Below are 18,991 nucleotides of genomic sequence, written 5' to 3' on the forward strand. Positions count from 1 at the left end.
ACATTACTAATGTGCCCACAAATAGAAGTATATATTTATATATTTATATATTGTACTTAATTAGATGCTCTATTAACGGAAAGAAAAACAAGACTACTACTATTGTTGTTCATTTCTCACCTATCCTATTGTAAATGCCTTCAAAGGAACCAACTGGTGTATGGAAATCCAGAGCTAAATCTGTTTCAATGAAGTAATTGACAGTGGCAAACCTCTGAAGCAGTTTAGAACAGAACAGATAAAAACATTGGGACATTAGAGCGTGGGACTCAATATCATGTAATTCATAAAAAAAATTATACATCTATTTCTTTTTTTTTTACTTTCTTCTTTTTTTCCCTTTTGATTTCTACTTGGACAGAGGTTCCACGAAGCCACAAATGAGAAATAACAAAATTTAGATTGTTTTGTTTTCTTCTAAAGATTCAAATATAAACTTCCAGTGCAATTCAAAATCCAAATATTATTTATACTACATACTTCTTTCTACAACAGAACTTATCTGCAGGTAGTTTAATCAGATTTGAATAGATTCCTTCTTTGCTTTGACGTAAGTTACTGTTGATGTAAAATAAAAAGCTAGAAAGAATATTTTCTACATCATGTCATTTCAAATGGAAATTGAAGACACACTAGTGCAGACACAAATTTGGATCTTCAACTAGATGCACTCAGGGATGCACAATTTTTTTGTAGTAAAAATCCCATTCAGAACATTGGCTTTTAACGATTATAAAATATTATAGGTATTCTTCAATATACAATTGAAAACAAAGACTGCAAAAAAGAGCCTTCAAATTAGCAAATGTTTCTACTATGGAGGAAAGACAATATTTGACAGAATGCAAAGTAACCCAAATTGAATACCACTAGACTATTTGTATGGTCGTAGAAATCTGGAAACTTTTGATCGCAGTAGCTTTATAAATGATCTTGGAAACATCTCTTTTGACTCTTGTGCTGTGTACTTGAAATAATTTTGTGGGTGTGCCAGTACATCAAAGAGAGCTTTGATCAGTTTCTTGTCCTATGGGAGACAACATATATATTAGATAAAAATAGGGTTTGGATTTAAGTTTCTGCACAACTTTCAAAATTAAAGAACAACATCAGGGTTTTTTTTTGCGAAACTTGATTCTGGGTAAAACAGAGTAAGGAAACCACTCCATGTTGCTGTGGATTAATCTTTCTACTGTGCTGGATGTTTTTTTGCAATTAGCATTCTTGGAAGGTCCTGAACTGAGAGGGTAGCAGCTGGGTTAACCACAAATGGGCTGCAGAAGTTAGGCATTGGAATTGCAAACTGCCTCTGACTGCCCTTCCAGCCTGTTTCACGCTGTTGTCCAGGGCCTCCCCTCCACGAACAAGAGATAAGGCTGGTCTTCAGTGATGCTGAGCTCTTTAAGGACCTTCTCCTGTACCTTGGTAAAGCCTCGATTCAGAGCCTCCGCTGAGCCTGTGCCTGATCATATACACTGGAGTTAAGACGCAAGCGACCCAAAGCTCTAGTGACAGAATACTGGCAGGGCTGGGGCAGGGATGGCCAGGGAGGGTGGCTGTTAATCAGTTCCTGTCCTTCCAAGCCACACATTTACATGGCTGAATTTTGCCTTCTGAACAGCCTTTTTTCAGTTTTAATTACTTAGTTGTTTATAGGTGGCAGCCCAGCAGCCTTCTTCCACAATTCTCTCCGATGTGTTGCTTGTGCCTTTGGAAAACCATTTCACGGACAGCTTACAATGCTACATTATGGCTATGTCTTGTTGAGGCAGGACAGTGATTTAGGTAAATACATTTTTTAATGCACAGGAAATTCTAACTTAATGACTCATTTAAACACATGCCAGACTGAGGCTGAAGAAGCCTCTTCAAACAATAGGTTCTTCATTCTTGGCTGACTAGTTTCTCTAACATACAATCATGTTAGCTTACATTTAATTTAGTTACCGATTCAGCAAAGGATGTACACATGTGCTCAGCCCAGCTGAGCTACTGATTTTGTGCTGCTCCAAATACTGGGATAAACCTCAGAAGACAGAGAATTTAATTTGGGGTCAACACTTGAGGTTTAAATATTATGACCCTATCAGGGTAATGAGAACTATCTTGGGAAAATACTTAGTAAAAGGAATTGCTGGTTAGCCTCAGATAAAGCAGCACTTTCTTACCTTTAGAATTTCTTGATGATTTTCTGATGCATATAAACGTCCATCTCGAACAATGTCTTCTATTAGTTGTTGGTAATCCTCTGCAAAATAAAGATCAGTTGAGTGACTGTTTGTGACATCCTTTGGGTGGGTAATAGCCAGACATTAGCTAGATCTCCACTTCAAGACAGAGCTGAGAAATTTAGTATCCAGTTAATTATTTAGTGTCTCCCAAGCTGCTGTAGTCTAATCTAATCACATTAAATTCCTGTACTGCTTTACAACAGTAATTTTGAATTATCCTTATAAATACTAACAGCCCCAGAAAACTACTCCCTCCAGATAATAATGCTTTATTGTCTTCATTTTAGAGATGAAGAAACAGGGCCAGGGATATGAAATAACTGTCAAAGGTTATACGTGAAGTCAGCAGCACAGTTAGGAACAGATCCTTGTTTTCTGCCCTGAGGACAGCTCTCATTTTGATTCTTGAATCACCAGCTTAATACACATTTTCCCATCATGCACAAAATTGTACTGGTGTTTGGAAAAGAGATGGACTAAGAGCTGCCAAAGGTATCACAAAAAAGTCCTAGTTTCATTAAACCAGAAATCATCCCAAAGTCCAAAATAAACAGTTTAATGCATAATTTATATGACAAGCCAGACTGTTTTAAAACGTGGATTTATGAAAGTGGTTACTGAAAGGATATTTCTTTTTGCATCATTGTTTTTCTCTGTGGGACTTGTGATTTTATTAATTTATACTTTTCAAAATTGTGTGGGTTACCAGCAGGACCTGATGAAGAGGCTTCCTAAAGTGCACAGCAGTTAATAGTATTCTCCTTATGCATATGATAAATGACAATTAAAAGGAATCTTGTTGAATTCAGTGGGATAAGGATTAAGTTTAAAGAATTCTGTGTAACCTGCTGTCCATCCTTCACATATTAGAAAAAGTAATACAAATAAAATCAGGTATTATTTCAAAGTCTTTGCAACTGCTTTTAAAGTAATTCACTGGACTAAAAATGAGTTACATCAAGTTTTTCCTCATTCTTCTCTCTCTGTCATCAGCATAAGAGAGATTCTAAAGGACAATTTTCTGTAATTCAGATATAGCACAAAGATGGAAAGCAATCCCATTCTCACCATCGTAAGTCACATAGGGGACCTGAAATCCTTTGCCACTGTTTCCTTCATTTGACTTGAACTGAATCCAGAGCTTCCTCGATCTTGAGGTAAATGCAATAGGTCTTTCATAAGTCTGACATGTTTCATATGTAGTAATTGAAGTAGGAGAAGCTAGAAAGAAGGTTAAATAAATAAATGTTCCTTACAAAATAACTTTTTGCACCCTTCCTGATCTAGAGGTCAGAAATGGCAAATTGACAAGACACTTCTCAGCTGACGTATTCCTGAGAGCAGAAGTTTTTTGTGATAGAAGGGATGTAATCCTTATCTGTTTATAAGGGGAAGTAAGTTTTTCCACAAAGGTAGTGGGAACCTCTGCCTCACAGCAAGAAGCTTAAGTATACAGTGAGGTGCCACAGATAATTTTTGACATTTATAAAATTACTATTACTTATTTTGTGTACTACTCTAGCATTGAATTCCAGGGTTCCCATATGCTGGGCCCAGATAGGTAAGAACAAGTCAGCGGCACCCCAGGCCGATGTGGTAACCAGCTCCTAACATGCCCAGTTTGGGGGGTTCATCTGAGAGCAATAAACCACTTAGCGGAATATATTAACCTGGTGTAGTGATTCTGACCAAAAGACCATCGCACACCATGGAGTTAGTGATCCACCGAACAGTTAACCTGGGTATGGCCAGGCCTGTGCCGTGCTGCACGGATCCTCTGGCTGCAGGACACCTCAGCCTGCTCGTTGTAACGAGACGAACTTGCAGGCAGCTCCCACTTGGGACTGGTGATTTATGCTACTGCGTGGCCTTGCCTTTATCTAGAAGTGCAGCAAGAAGTGCTTATGAGAACATTGTTTCTGTTGTACAGTAGAAATGATACACAGAGTTTTTTCCGTGTAAGAAAATCCTATAATAGCTCGAATGACCAAAAGGGCAAAATCTCTTCTATGGACAGCATGCTGCGTGTGGATCAGAGGCCCGTTTGATGCTACACTGCCTATCGTTCCTAACATCTAAAGGGATGTAAGATTATCTGTATTATTCTCTCCTTGTAATGATAACTCTAATAAATAGCATTTTAAATGATACCTTACAGGGTCTCAGTGCCTTTCTCACTGGGATCATAATGGACCAGCACCTCCCAGTGCAAAACACCTGGTTGTAGGTTTGAAAAGAAAAGGTCATTTATCTATACTGAGACAGAGCTAATAGCTGGGAACCAGAAAGACCCCCATTTACCCCTAATATAAGCAACAGATGGAGGGTGCAGGATGTCTTCAAATCATTATGAATGTATCATGAGGCACCTCTAAGTTGAAATGAATTTCAAACAAAAGGAAAAAACAGCTTCTTATCTGGTTCAAAAAACCCACTCCATAGCCACAGGATAATTAGGGAAAATAACAAGTGTAACCTACAATCTGAGCTTGCTAGGGCTGACTCAACTTTCACCGATGTTAGCAAAAAGACCTTTTGAATTGAATGGGATTTGGATTCCTGAAGTGCAAAAAAGTGGATCTAACTGTAACTCTGGAACTGCCATCTGGTTTTCCACAATAACGTTAGCAGCTGACCTTACCCTTACATGAACTATGACGAATATTTGTAAGATCTACTCTTATGATGCCAAATATACAGTGATCACAAATCACGGCTCTGAAAAACTGCCCTCATTTTCCAGTGTTGCTGTTGTTTTGGTACTGTAACTGGTACCAAAGTGGAAGTCAAACTTTTCCCTCATGTGCCTGGCTTTATTCACTGGTGGATTTGTTTTGCTACAGTAAGTGCTTTGCTTTTAAAAAACTGATCTGGGCAGATATAATTTTCTTCCATCTATAGCGAGCAGGTTTCTTCTTCTGATATTTAGAGATGTCAACACAAGCCCTCAAGGCTAAAAAGTTTTGAAAATTGTTTTAGCAAATAAAATACACTGGTTTAGAAAGTAAAACATGCTGTTTTAAGCAAACCTCCAAGTAAACAATTGCCTTTCAGGTTTGGTGCTTCTTGGAGATTTAGCGACAGATAACCAGAAGCTGGATGCCTACATAGAACTGAAGGAGTGCATCTCATTGGTGTCTTAACTTCAGAAGTTGTTGAATTAACTTCATAATCAAAGACAGAAGGCACCCTCCACTCCACATAAAATTGGGAAAACTTTGGATTTCTTGAGGGTGTCAGGTGTACCAACCTGTGTCACTGCACAGATTTAGCAATAACTGCGGCATATATACACTTGCAAAGGATAAGCAAGAGCACAGTTTGTACAGATGACAGGAGACAGCTCTCCCAATATAACTTAGCATAGCTTTGTTGACTTCTAGAGTGGCAGTGATTTATCCCACGTGATAATTGGGCCAGACACAAGCCCATTAACTGCTTTGTGATTCAGCCAAGGCACTTGAATAATTAATATCACTCTGTTAATTGTTATCGGTAGTGTTCTGTTGTAACTTGCTGTGCCAGTTCATTCAACAATCCTTTTAGAAACACCGGATAGATGAAGACAGTCGTCTCTTCGATATGAACTTTCCACTCAGTCAGTTTGCAATAAATATTTCTATAACCCATGTCTAGCAACTTACCACTTTTTCTCATTACTAAAACATCACCGCATTCATCTTCAATTGGGAGAAATATCTCAGGTACTACGATGAGTATTCTCCTCTTTGGGGGTGGATTTATATTCCAAATGCATTCAACATTAGCTGGGTAGTCTCCAGGATAGTTGGGCGATTCAATGTAGCCAGTATAATCCCCAAGTTCTCCTCCACAGTGCTGGTCTGTGGAGAAACATAAATTAGCATTTGTGTTAGCTGATTAGCTAATTTGAGGTGTTTTTCTAGATCTGCCAAGAGCAAGTCTAAACTCCTCCTTGTGGCTTTAGAAATGCATACACTCTCCAGCTGCCTCTTTGTTTAGCATGGAAAGCCTTTAAAGGAATACTTGATCTGCAGGGCTGCTCCGACTGATTTGCAAAACCTTAATCTCCGGTGTATAAACTGATTCAATGCTTCATTCAGGCTGCTTTAACACTTGATTAAGAAACGAACACAGCTAAGTAAACATGATCCCATTGTGGAGGTACTCACACAGTGGTTACCACTGAGACCACGCTGACATACAGAAGGTATCCTGGTTTAACTTCACTTGGTTTTTAACCTGATTTAGCAGAATGAGTGTGATGATCCTAATAGCCAACCTTATCTTGATTACAGATCTGCCTTGCTTTATTTTAGACTAAACCAGTTAATAAAGAATCTCCATTAATGGATCAGTTTTACTTTCTGAATTTTCGAAACTCCTACTGAATTTGCCACAGAAGCCTGATTCAGTAAGTTACTTCAGCTTGATCTCTCCAGGGCTACTCACCCACATAAAACTAGATACATGTTTAAATATTTTGCTTAATCCAAACCTCAAAGATTATGCAATGTCAGAAATTGGCTTGAAAACAGGGAGTATCTAAGACAGCGAAGTGACAAGGATGGTTTTATTTTACAGGAAAATCAAACTTCTTCAAATTCCTTACAAATATCTAATTTACTCAAATTACTTTAGAAATGATGAAGGGCTTCAGAGACATATAGCACATAATCAGAATAAAAACTTATGATAGACTTCCACATGAATAGTTAGTTTAGATGACATTACCTAATTATTATAGAGACATTCTCTTAAATTAGCATGGCAGAGATGAAAAGAATTGCTTGCCTAAAAGAATCAGTCATTCACAAAGATCAAATAAAATTGCAGTGGAATCCTTGGGGATATTTAAAATGGCAATTGAAGATAGGAGGCTGAGTACTGCAAAAAAGCCTACGAGAAGATTTCACTGTCATAAGCAATTACCTGGCAATTGCCGTATGCATGACCATATCTCCTAGTATTTTTTAATTATTATAAACTAGCAGTTACTCTGGTAGAAGATATTGTACTTTACAGAGACATGGAGTAATATACATCACTGCAAGACAACTTACAGGATTGGGAAACCAAAAATTCCTGTGTTTTAACCTGTAGCTGGCACTCTGCCAAATCACTTTAAAGCTAAAGCAATCATATGCATCAAGTGGTACTTTTCCAGGTTTTTTTTCTCATTGTTTTCCCAATTTTTACTGTTCCCTCCAGCAGTAGTTATATGCCAACTAGGAAATACAGAATTGAAGTTCAGCCTAACAGATGGAACCTTCAAGTTGCAGTTCAGATCTGAAGATAATGCTTCATCTCACAACTAATATAAATGTAACTTACTTTTGCAGTGCGTAACATTAGTGGAGCCATCAAAATCTGTACTTGTGTTCCCAGGGCAGGTGATGCAGTAGTTTTGACCAAACTCAGGCTGGTATGTTCCCACAGGGCATCGGATACATCTGTGTGTTGTGGAGTTGTAGTAGTGTCCAGGAGAACAATGAACTGTAAGGTATAAGGTGTATTATTTTCAGAAAGTAGCAATCAGTGCAGAGAGAACTTTCCTCTACCCTGGACATACCTCATGACCCCCGTTCTGCAATATATTTATCAGGGCATAAAAGGCAAAAAAGACACCAGCTCCCTGTATTTCCCATTACAAAGGACCTTCTAACTAGAATTGTGTTCCAAAGACTAGAGCTAATCCCTTATGAACTAGTAACATGTGCTACATACGTCTCTCACTGTATTTAATACAGTGGTTTCCAATGACTTCGTAATAAATGGAAACTGATACATATCTGCCTCAACAATAAAAATGTCTTTCAAAATAGCAGGAGAGATGTTTCCATTCGTGTCTGTTTGCCAGGGCCAGCATGTCATTCCAGTAACTAAACCAAAATGCATTTGGGCAGATTCCTTCTTCAGCATTTGCACTGGAGGTTGACATTATGGAACGCACAATGTGTTGCACGCTTACAGTTTCTGCCTAGCCCATTAATAATCAATCCTTAACTTCATATAATTTCTGTGGTGTTTAGCTTTCTAATTTGGTAAATAAAAATATACAGGACGTGAAGGCTAAAGCATTGTCTAATGTAAGTTTGTCTTCTTTCTTGCCATGCAGTGGGGCTGCTTCACGCACCAGCTGCAGCAGTGACTCTGTACCTTCCTGTGGTAAATTCCAAAGAAAACCATAAAGCCTGTTCAGTCTCCACAACCGCAGGAGATCGTTCCTAGTTTACAGATTTCCTGACCATTTAATTTAATCACACACTATGTTTCTGCGTGCAGTGACTATGTTAATTTTGGAGCCTTTCAAAGCCCCTTGGCATTGAAGCTTACCAACAAAAAGGCAAGCAGCAGGAACATGACTTGTGGAAAGATTTGAAATTCACCTTTGGTTTCGCAGTCTTGAAATGAAACAGCACCTTCATACTTGGTCACAAGCCCACCACCACATGGAAAACAGAGGGTCCTTCCTGGTTCAGGCTGGTATGTACCAAGAGGACAGACTCGACAAGGTTTAAAACCATCTGAAGAATAGTGCCCAGGAGAACACTGCCCTAGAAATCAAAAATGATCATCTGTATTAGTAAGCCGACTCTTCTGGACAAAGTATAAAACCCACTAGTAGTTAGCAATGCGTCCTTTAACTTAAATGCATGACATCAAGACAGCTGCAGATCAAATTATAATCTTACCTGCTGATTTTGTATTGTTCCTGTAACTGCTTCCTAAAACCCGCGCCAGTAAATACAATGAGTTTCTTAATAAGCATTCTGCTACCTATTTTTTTTTTTTTTAGCAAGGGCTCTATTAAGATGCTGTTAGAATACTTTGTACTTTCACCAAGTCTTTCATCTGAGAATTTCAAAGCACTTTGTAGGAAAAAATGAATCTTTGCACCATATCGATGAAGCAAGTAATTGTTTTTTTATATCTCCATTTTACAGATACAGAAACAGTAGATCACGGGATTTACCAGACTGGATGGGACCAGTCCAGCACCCTGTTTGCGAAAATAGCTGACACCAGCAGTTTTCCAGGTAGCTGTGAAAACTAGTGCTTGTCAGAAGCTCTTCTGCCAGAAAATGGTGATTTGTGTAAAGCAAAGCACTTCATAAATGAGTCTACTGACAGATACAAGGTAGTTTCAAAACTTGCTCTCCATGCAATTTCTGATAGGCATTTGTTTGGCTTGGTTCTTGTTAGCTTGAGTACTTTACTCCTTGACAACCTACCCGAGAATTAGGATGTCAAGTTTTTCAAGACTATGGCATTAATGCATATCTTCACACCACCCCAGCCTGGGAGACCAGCACTTCGAGATGTTAGGTGTTCCCTGAGGTTGCCTAATCCCAATACTTTGTTGTACTGTCTTGAAAACCTGAAACTTTTAAGAGCTTTGGATGGGGTTGGGGCCTCTTAAGAACCCTGATACTTGCCGGGAAATGTCAGGGGCATCCAGTATCTTGGGTACTTGGCACTTAAGATGAACTAGAGCTCCTGAGCAAAAGCAAAGTTCAAGTTCTGTCTCCACAAAAGTCAAACTCCTATGGACACCTGTGGGACCAGGATCTCTGGGATTTAGTTGCACTTCCATCCCAGCTGGCTGGAATATGACAGTACAAGCTGGCTGTTGTGACACAGACCTCTGAGAAATATTATATTACTAATCTGAAGACAATTCTATTGTTTTTGTAGTGAAACTGATCCATCTGGTCTGGTCCAACTGGTCACTGGACTTCAACATGAAGGCAGTTAATGAAGAGTGAATTTGGATCTGGATTTTAGTGTGAAAATTAAGTACTTGTGAAGCATGGTTTACAGATATCCTTTTAAAGAAGCAGTACAGTTGGGTTTTAATACTGCTAAATACCCGATGCTTTCAGCACTAATATGTCTCAGTCCTTACGTGTGTATAAGAATGAGCTAACTTGCTCCCTTCTTGCCTTCTGTATTGAAATTGTGAACAAAAGAGATCTGAGCTGATTTCCCTGAGAAATGCACCAAATTACTAGGTTTTCTAATTGTGTTTTGGCCTTGTACCTACATGAATCACATGTAAATTAAGTATCACAGCATGTTATTCATTTGCAACTACAACATAGAGTTCTACGCAGTAGGCACTTAAAATCTCTTACATACTTGTTGTATGTGCCTCATCCGTAGGGGTGAGGATTTCAGTCATAGCTTATTTGTTACTCCACAGGCATTACTGCTCCAGAAGGTACGATGCAAAAATACTATTGATTACAGGTGGTGAGTACATTTCTAACAAAACCTGTGTTCATCAAAATACACTGTTTCATCGCATATGCTGACACAATTTATGGAGACATACTGACTTTGATAAAATCTTTGACAGGGAGGTTTATGAAGTCCCATGCATATTCTCTCTTGCCACTTTCAGAGAAAGAGAAAAGGGGAGAGTTGGGCAGAAAAACAGACTTGTGATCTGACAACAAACATTTTGAGACAGATCTGCTCTGCAAAAATAATCAGAAAGGCTTTTTTGTTGTGCAGAACAGTAATTCAAATGCAAGCCTTGAAACAAAACAGTCTTTTTCCTCTAGTTGTTGTGCTGCTTTGGTCAATATACTGTAGTCAACCTTTATAAACTCAGATTTTATTTTGATAATCTATTGTTGGATTTTGGATAAATACAAATCAACGTAACAAAGATGTACAGGCATTTTGAGAATTTTCCTGTGATAGTTCCTTCATGCAGTAAATCAGCAAAATCTACCATATGTTTGGACTGGAGACACTAGAGTTATTTTTTTATTCAGTGGATGGGGAAATAGCAGCAGTTTCTCAAGTGACATTCATTGTGTGTTCACTCCAGATATCATTGAAGAAAGCATTACTGTAAATTACATGGATGAGTTTTAAAGTTAGAAGTTGTGTAGCAGATAGGACAGATTTCTTTCAAAGTCAAATAATGTATCTGCTATGAACTAGATTTTGCTCATCTGTAATGAAATAAGGTAAAGAAAATAATTAACAGTTGTATCAAAGTTTTATCTTGATCAATTTACAGTAGAAGCATAGCTCTCTTCTGAAACCAGGTATTATCATCTAATTTATGTATCATGAAGCAGAGTCAGAGATGCTCCATCACTTGCCAAAAGCTACAGTGAATTCAAGCAGTGTTGCAACTCGCAGGCATTAGCTCTGAGTCCAGGTTACAGATCCCTGCAGCTAACTATCCCAAAATTATGATTGCTGCTGATTAGACCAGGTAAACTGCATCTCATGCAAAACGTTAAATCAGCAGGTTCCTTAGACTCACCAATACCAGCCCAAAGTAATCCTCCCCTTTGGCTCACAATATACCTGATGAGTCCTTACAAGTCGAGGTATGTTCAGATTCCATACCTGACTTGAAGCAAAGTGCTTTGCTTGGCTTGCTCATTTCCACACCATAACTCACGTTGCTGTAGCAGGTCCCATCTTCTTGTCGGCAATGTCAGTGGATGGAACAAGCCAAAACATTTTGTGTATTGCTTGTAAGCGCACAGAGATTTCTTCTGTTACCTTTACAAGACAGAAGTGTGGAAGGCTCTCCCCTCTTTTAGCCTCCATGCCTCACAGGCTGTGTGGCAACACCTAATTATTTTATAACCAAATTAAACTTGCCTCCACATTCTGACACATTCCGGGCGCCCGCTACTCCCTGTCCATCGTTACTTGGGCAAGGCTCACAGGTAAGTTGACCTTCTGTGTCTTGGTATGTTCCTGGTGAGCAAGGAACGCACTGATTGTGTTCTCCGCTATAAAAGGTGCCCGTGCTGCAGGTAACTGAGAAAAGAAAAGGGGAATCTACATAAGGACTTCAATTTTGATCACATTATTTGCCTTTATATCAAACGTTTAGAGAAGATGGATCTCTCTGGCCCCAGTATTATAGTGGCATATGTTTTGCGTATGTTAGTCCAGGATCCTCACTTAATGTAAATAGGCCCATCTCCACTGCGGTCTAGGTCAATTTACATCAGGGTGAGGTACTTCTTCTATTGTTTAAGCTATTAAATGGCATTGTACTGCACTGAAGTGTTTATTGGAGATATGTTGTTAATAAAGCTGATGCAGTCTTAAAAACGGTGTATTGCAGTTTAATTAAAACAGTGGTGCATAACATATGGGAAGCGATGTGAATTTTTAGTTTACACTAGGTGCATTTACATGTTGGTTTTATGGCAGACGACTACAAAAACTGTCTCCTGAGATCAGTTCCAGAGATTTCTCTCAGGACAATGTATCCCATGTAATATCTTATGTCTCTTGACACTCAAATACCCCAACAGGAAAGCATTTTAAATACAGATATGAATACACATGCTTTTCTTGCTGCAGCAGGGCACATAACCGCATTGAACATTTTTCTCTGCTGGAAGTAGGTAGTTAAAATGCATGGGTTTCTAGACACTAATAGCAACAGTCGTTCAATACAGTTTCTAAATCACAGTTCCTATATAATAAAAACAGATTCTGAACCAACTCATTAGAGGTGCTTATCAGATCTGCACTTAGGTATTTCTTTTTGTAAATCACTCGGTGTCTAAAAGAAGCTGGAAAAAGAGATATGCTGATTTTGAAAAGATGACTAAGTGATTAGAAAGCTTCCAGTGCTGAGAACTGCCATTAATAGGCCTGCACTAGCACCTTGCCCCCAGTAAAACACTAGAGCCTGATGACCTGGGAAACGGCTTAAAGAAATTAGGTATTTTACATAAAGTTAAAATAGGTTTCTATAGATTCTTTTTTTAATTAGACTCCTTGAGTGTTAAATATAAATATATCCATGGGTCATGGATTATTTGGTGGTGAGAAGAGTGAGAAAGGTGATATAAAACTAAATACACAGCATCTAGGCAAACACCGTATTATTGTGTTGCAGAATTGTAATTATGTTTTCATAAGATGCTGGGAGCAGCTGGGAACTAATTGCCAACATTGCCTTGTGGCAGGCCTTGATACATGCCAGCTGACAGCATGGGAATCTATGCATCTTTTGTTTTCCTGCAATCATTTAATGAACTCCCTTCCAAGTCCTATGAACCGTCAGTGGTCCATGCACGTATGTTGAGTAATATTGATCTAAATCGTCTGTTATCTCATAGATTTCCTGCCTGGCTCACTAGGGACAAGTTAATTTTGGATTGCTTGTTTTGTGGGATACGGCTGAATAGAATTGTTGGGACTTACCGCATTTTCCATCCTGCAGCACTTGCCCTGTACTGCAAACTTCATGCCCTTCAGTAGCTTTAGCTGGCTTCTGAGCCACTTCATATTCTGTCCCAGAAAACTGAATGTAAAATTGCTGTTTATTAATAGATTTCCTCAATGTTTTGATTGCAGTTTGCAGCTTCTGCTCCATCCTTTTCCGAACACAGTCAATGTTACAGGTGTCTAGATGGGAAATGATAACAAAACTAGAAGCAATTGAGATTCATGTTTAAAAAGAGGTGCTTAACAAAAAGCTTAGCCTGCACTGCACTATAACACCTCTGTTTGCTTCACTGTCTTCTCCATATAAATTGTAGAAGCAGCTCACTGTATTCAAAATCAGGCCTTTTAAAGGGATAAGACACTGTGCGGAGATCCATCAAATTGAGTTTCACAGCCTGCAAGTGCACACCGAGTGCTGGTATCTTAGCTGTAGCGTTACGAAATCTGATTATACTGAGTGCACAGGGAGAGGGCTGCAGAAAGCATCAATCCCACTGTGCTGTACTTCCAGATATGTGTTCAGTCTGCCACCACTAATGTTTCTGAATTTTCTCTGCCCAGGCTTTACTCAGTTGATTAGGAATTCTTCCCACTTCCCCAACCAAAATACCCGAGTAACACAAAGAAAGGTGCTTGGCTCACTTGGCTAGTGAGGTACCCCTCAGGGTTAAGAAACCTGCCTTTGAGGACAGACGTGTTTATAGAATTCAGCCCATGTTTTCTTTGGCTGGATTTTATAGCATAATATTCCATCTCATGAATAACTTGAAGCAATTCTTTTTCTTCCTGAAGTTTGTTATGAAAACATGAATTTTTTAAATGTGATAAAAATGTTTGATTCTCAGACTGAAGTTTCAGCAACTTACATTTTGGAGGATATTTTTATCGTCGTTGTTGCAGAACTTCACCTAATCCTTTCGTTCTCTGTGCATCAATTAGCACTTCTGCTGTTTAAAGAAATCAGACTAAATTAAAGTACATGACTTAACTCAAGGCTTTGAAGGAATTTTGCTGCAGGTTCAATCTTTGTTCCTTTGGCTTAATTTCATAACTGATTCCTTCCAACTAAATCTCTGAAACTTTGAGTTTGGAAAGGCTGTTGAATGAGGCTTGTGCTAAAAAGTTTGCATGGCAGCTTGATGAAATAGCATCAAAGAGATTCTAACAACACATTGAGGAACTGAATTCTGATTTCTCTCCACAGACAGATCTTTCACAAACCTGAGACTTCTTCTGACTTCATCTCCACTTCAAACTCTGCAGTGATATGGGATACTTCTTTTGATGGTGACTTGCGGCCTCGGCGTTTTTTCTTGGAGGAATCGCACTTTAGATTCACAAAGGTCACCTGGCAGTTGTCTGTACAAGGGAATTGACCTCCTTTGCGTAAGAAAAGCAACATAGAAAAGAAATCAAGTAGCAAAGTAGCAAATGACAGGCTAATAAGTGGTATCTCAGCTGGATTATCATGAATGCAGTGACAGGCTTCATAACATTTCACATGCATTGTTAGACACCTCCTTCTCTGTCCTTCTCTGGGTTTGCTCATTTTTCTAGTGAACACAGGAGGCAAAAATACAGTGCCGTGATGCTCAGCTGCACAATGGTACCTCTAACGCCTCTCATTGCTTGTCTCTTTTCTGCGTAAGGATTAGAAAGCTCTTTACAGAAATTAGTTAAGATCAGCAATACTATATACAGTCATTTGATGGTTAAATAAAGCAAGAGAGTCAATTTGCATGAATTCATGAAAGCAGCAGGTCTGGGCCTCTAGAAACTACCAGCCGGTATTCCATCTCTTTCAGCAATGACAATCACAAGATATCAAAGGTTTTAAAAGCCTTTGATTGGGAAGTTATGAAAATATATTGGAAGGCTTTATCTGAGGGGAAATCATAGAATCATTTAGGTTGGAAAAGACTTTTACGATCATCAAGTCCAACCGTTAACCTAACACTACCAAGTCTACCACTAAACCATGTCCCTAAGCACCACGTCTTTTAAATACCTCCAGGGATGCTTGTTCCAGTGCTTGATAAGCCTTTCAGTGAAGAAATTTTTCCTAATATCCAACCTAAACCTGTCCTGGTGCAACTTGAGGCCATTTCCTCTCGTCCTATCACAAGCCAGAGGAGCGGAATGCCCTCGTCAATTATGTGTAACCACTGAGGAGAAAGGCCACAATCCATTGGGACACAATCGCATAGGGATCCTCTCCCTATATAAGGAAATCTATGTGAAAAGCATCCTTTTTGTGATAGGTGATGGACCTTCCAGGTCAGGGAGAAATTTCTAGCACTCAAGTCACCAGAAGGATTTCATTCCAAGCGTGTGGTTATATGATATAATCTTACTGTTAGACCCAGAAATTCAGATGGTGTAACAAACACAAAGCAAAGCAAGCAAAGAACGAGGAAATGCATCCAAGAAATACATTCCCATGGTGACTGTATGGACAAAAGAAAAATCAACTTCTATAACTTTAAAAAGGAGTCTGCTAATCACATCTTTTTAAAAGAAGACAATACATAAGGACAAGGTAAGCATCTTGACAACTGAGACTTGTTTTAAGCCAATACTTGGAAAATTAGAGAGAGAAATGTCTAGATTGCAGGGTAAAGATAAAATATGAGTCTAGATTTTAAAAATAAAATCTTTAAACCATTAGCATTTTTTTAGCATAGCTATTTTTACTCTTCGCTGTTCAGGGCTCATATATGACTCCTCACTCACTAGCAAAAGTGGTGGGTAAGACAGATTCACAACAGAGAATACATCACTAGAAGACTTTTGCTGTAAGCTGCTAAGTTGCTTTAAGCAACAATATGAGCTGTTGCAATTACACCAATATTGTGTACTAAAATCTGGAAAATTTTGAGTTAATGTTAAAATTTACATGAACTCCAAATATTTCAAGCTGTGGAAATACACAGCAATAACACCCAAACACTCTTTAATTGTCCCTGTCATTATATCAAGGGGATGGAGGACAAGAAATAAATGTCATGAAGAACTGTTAAATGCGTGTCACTTGTAAAATTTCTTTTTCGTTCAACTTTAAAAGCGATGTTCAAAACTAGTAATAATAAAACCCCATACCTAGTTATACCAAGTTTTAAAAACATTTGATTACTTTGATTCAGCCTGACACAACCTTTTTTAAATTTCAGATTTTTGGTAATTATGTCTAAATCTTCTAAATATTTTTTCTAACATCATAACTACTCACTCCAACATAAAAAAAGATTTAAGGCTGTCTAACATCAGATTTTGATTATAACTTTTCTGCTTAGGGGTTGTCTTTGCTGCTGCAATGGGATACTAATCCAGCATAAAGCAAATAAATAATAGCTTTTGTTTTCTTTTATAAACCTCATTTGGGAAAACTAAACCAAGCCAAACTGACATTGTTACTTGTATCTTTGCATTGGTCCTGGCTTTTTGTCTCAGGATATTTCTGCCATTACCAATGCCAGGAAAAGGAGCAGCTGAATTCCAAACTCATGTACTTTTGAACAAAGATTTTTCAAAGTCACTGGTGACATTTCAGCACTGTTAGATCAGGCACTGTTAAGCTAGAGTGTGAACCTTGGCCTGAACTTAAATTCAGATCCAAATATGAAAACCATTACTTTTTTTTCCGTCTGCAGTGTGAAAACAAAATATGCAAACAAGCAAGCAAACAAACAAAAAATTAGAATGCTGTTTACATGTTAGAAGAAACCACATACCTAGAACAGCTTGCTTCCCAGAATCTTTCGTTTTTTCCTTGCTGCGAGGCCGTAAATGGCACTTTGCATCTTTAATTTTAAAACGAGCTTTCTGCTTGATTGGAGGGGCTAATGAATCTGTTGATGTAAAGTAAAAAAACCTATCATTTGGGATGCAGATGAAATGAAGTCTGAAACTTGTTTTTAAAAACAGACTCAAAAGTCTTCTTGTGACATAGAAAAGAGACAGCCCAAGAGTTATACACCTTGTACAAGAGGATTCATTTCCGTAAGTTTATTTTTTCGCATAAGCACTTACTCTTGAGCCCATAAAGATCAATGAATTTGCTAGTATCACACATGCTCTGCACATACGCTTCCCCTCCAGCAGACCTGCGCATCTTGGTGGGATTTGGGTGAATTTGTCTCTTCCTATGAAAAAGGTTAATTCCTACCTTTTTTTTTCTGACTCTCTGTGACTTCCCATGTTACTTGGCTGCAGTTCTGCTCTTGCTAATGCCAACCAGGAATAAGATTAATTTAGTGGAGCTACGCTGCCGGCAGTTGAAAACCATCCAAAGGAAACATCTTTATTTGGCTACGGTCTATGGCTTGCAAGCTTTATTCTTCAGCTTTAAATCTAAGCCAGTTATGTCTTGTGACTTGCACGGCTAAGAAAATGTAGCTGCTAGCTGACTTCCTCACAAAGCCCATGGCGGAAAAGGCTGGGCCTGGCCCGTCACCTGCCAACTGCTGCGGGCTGCCTATGGGACCCAGAGCAGGTGGAGGGTGGTCGCAGGTAAGTGCTGCAACGTGGGTCCCTCTTTCCTTGGGAGGGCCTTGCCGAACCAGGACTATAGAGGTAGCTTGCCCCTGTGCCACAGGCAGCCACATCTGCTGCCGTGTTCTCTCACTCCACAGCATCGTACCTCCTAACGCATTCCAAACATAGAAGAAATACGTGGTTAGAGAACTGGCAAATTGGAGAGAAGTACAGCAGGTAATGATACGTAAAGTGGGCTGACAATTCCCACTGCTGGATGCTGTTTCAGCTGCTTCTAATTTTGCCAGACTTCAACCATTTTGAGCTGAACTTTTTTTTATGCTATCAGCTTTAAGACACATTTTGAAATGTCTCTGCAAAAATAATCCAGCCATTTCTGAGAACAAGATGAATGAAACACAGTATGTGCTCATAAAAGTCTCATAACCTTTTTACTGTGAATCCCCAGTAGGAGGATCTGTGCTCCTATGGAAGGACTTTGGAGGTGAGGGCTGGGACCCACCGTAGCCTTCTGCTCCTGTGCTACTGATGGGCCCCTCTGGCTCACTTCCAGCTCTAGGAAGAAATGCCATTTTGATATGCTCGCTATTGCCTTGCTGGACTATGGAAAGTAAATTATTCTAAATATTTGTCCTTACTGAATATATCTCAAACCTCCACCGCTCCCATACTGACCTACCAACACAATGCTACATCGAAGGGCAACTAATCCCACTCCAACCCTCAAGGAGAGGCTGCAGAAAAGCGAGTGTGTGCATGATGAAACACAGGCTACCTTAATTCTGGCCTTGTGTAACTTGAGACCTGTATGCCTTGCAACTCCCAAATGGTCTGGGGGACCTCCATCACCTACCTCCAAGACGCCAAGGCCCGGACGAGCAGGAGAGCACCTACCTGCACAGCTGGGCAGGGTCGCATTGCGTTTCTGCTGAGCCTTGCCTTGCTGGACGGGAACGCCACAGCTCAGCGTGTAGCTGTTCTCCGAATCTGCAGGGAAGAACGCAGAGTCAGCACATGTGGCAACAGCCTCACAAAGCATCTGCTCCCCTCGTCACCTC

The 18,991-nt window shown here is 39.3% G+C and overlaps 1 protein-coding gene across 1 annotated transcript in view; it reads right to left on the minus strand.

Moving 5' to 3' along the window:
• Positions 1–874: 874 nt before the first annotated feature.
• The window catches only part of SCUBE1 (signal peptide, CUB domain and EGF like domain containing 1), a 211,011-nt gene continuing 192,894 nt past the window's right edge, over positions 875–18,991 (minus strand). Inside the window, exons 13-23 of the mRNA XM_059816476.1 lie at positions 18,828–18,920; positions 17,171–17,287; positions 14,661–14,819; positions 13,416–13,619; positions 11,847–12,008; positions 8,600–8,767; positions 7,545–7,706; positions 5,876–6,073; positions 3,300–3,452; positions 2,169–2,248; positions 875–1,027 (exon numbers count right to left, since the gene is read on the minus strand). Coding sequence (XP_059672459.1) covers positions 875–1,027; positions 2,169–2,248; positions 3,300–3,452; positions 5,876–6,073; positions 7,545–7,706; positions 8,600–8,767; positions 11,847–12,008; positions 13,416–13,619; positions 14,661–14,819; positions 17,171–17,287; positions 18,828–18,920 — 1,649 coding nt within the window. The remainder of the gene's footprint in view (positions 1,028–2,168; positions 2,249–3,299; positions 3,453–5,875; positions 6,074–7,544; positions 7,707–8,599; positions 8,768–11,846; positions 12,009–13,415; positions 13,620–14,660; positions 14,820–17,170; positions 17,288–18,827; positions 18,921–18,991) is intronic.

The sequence above is a fragment of the Gavia stellata genome, chromosome 4, assembly GCF_030936135.1.
Source record: "Gavia stellata isolate bGavSte3 chromosome 4, bGavSte3.hap2, whole genome shotgun sequence".
In the NCBI taxonomy this organism is placed as follows: Eukaryota; Metazoa; Chordata; class Aves; order Gaviiformes; family Gaviidae; genus Gavia; species Gavia stellata.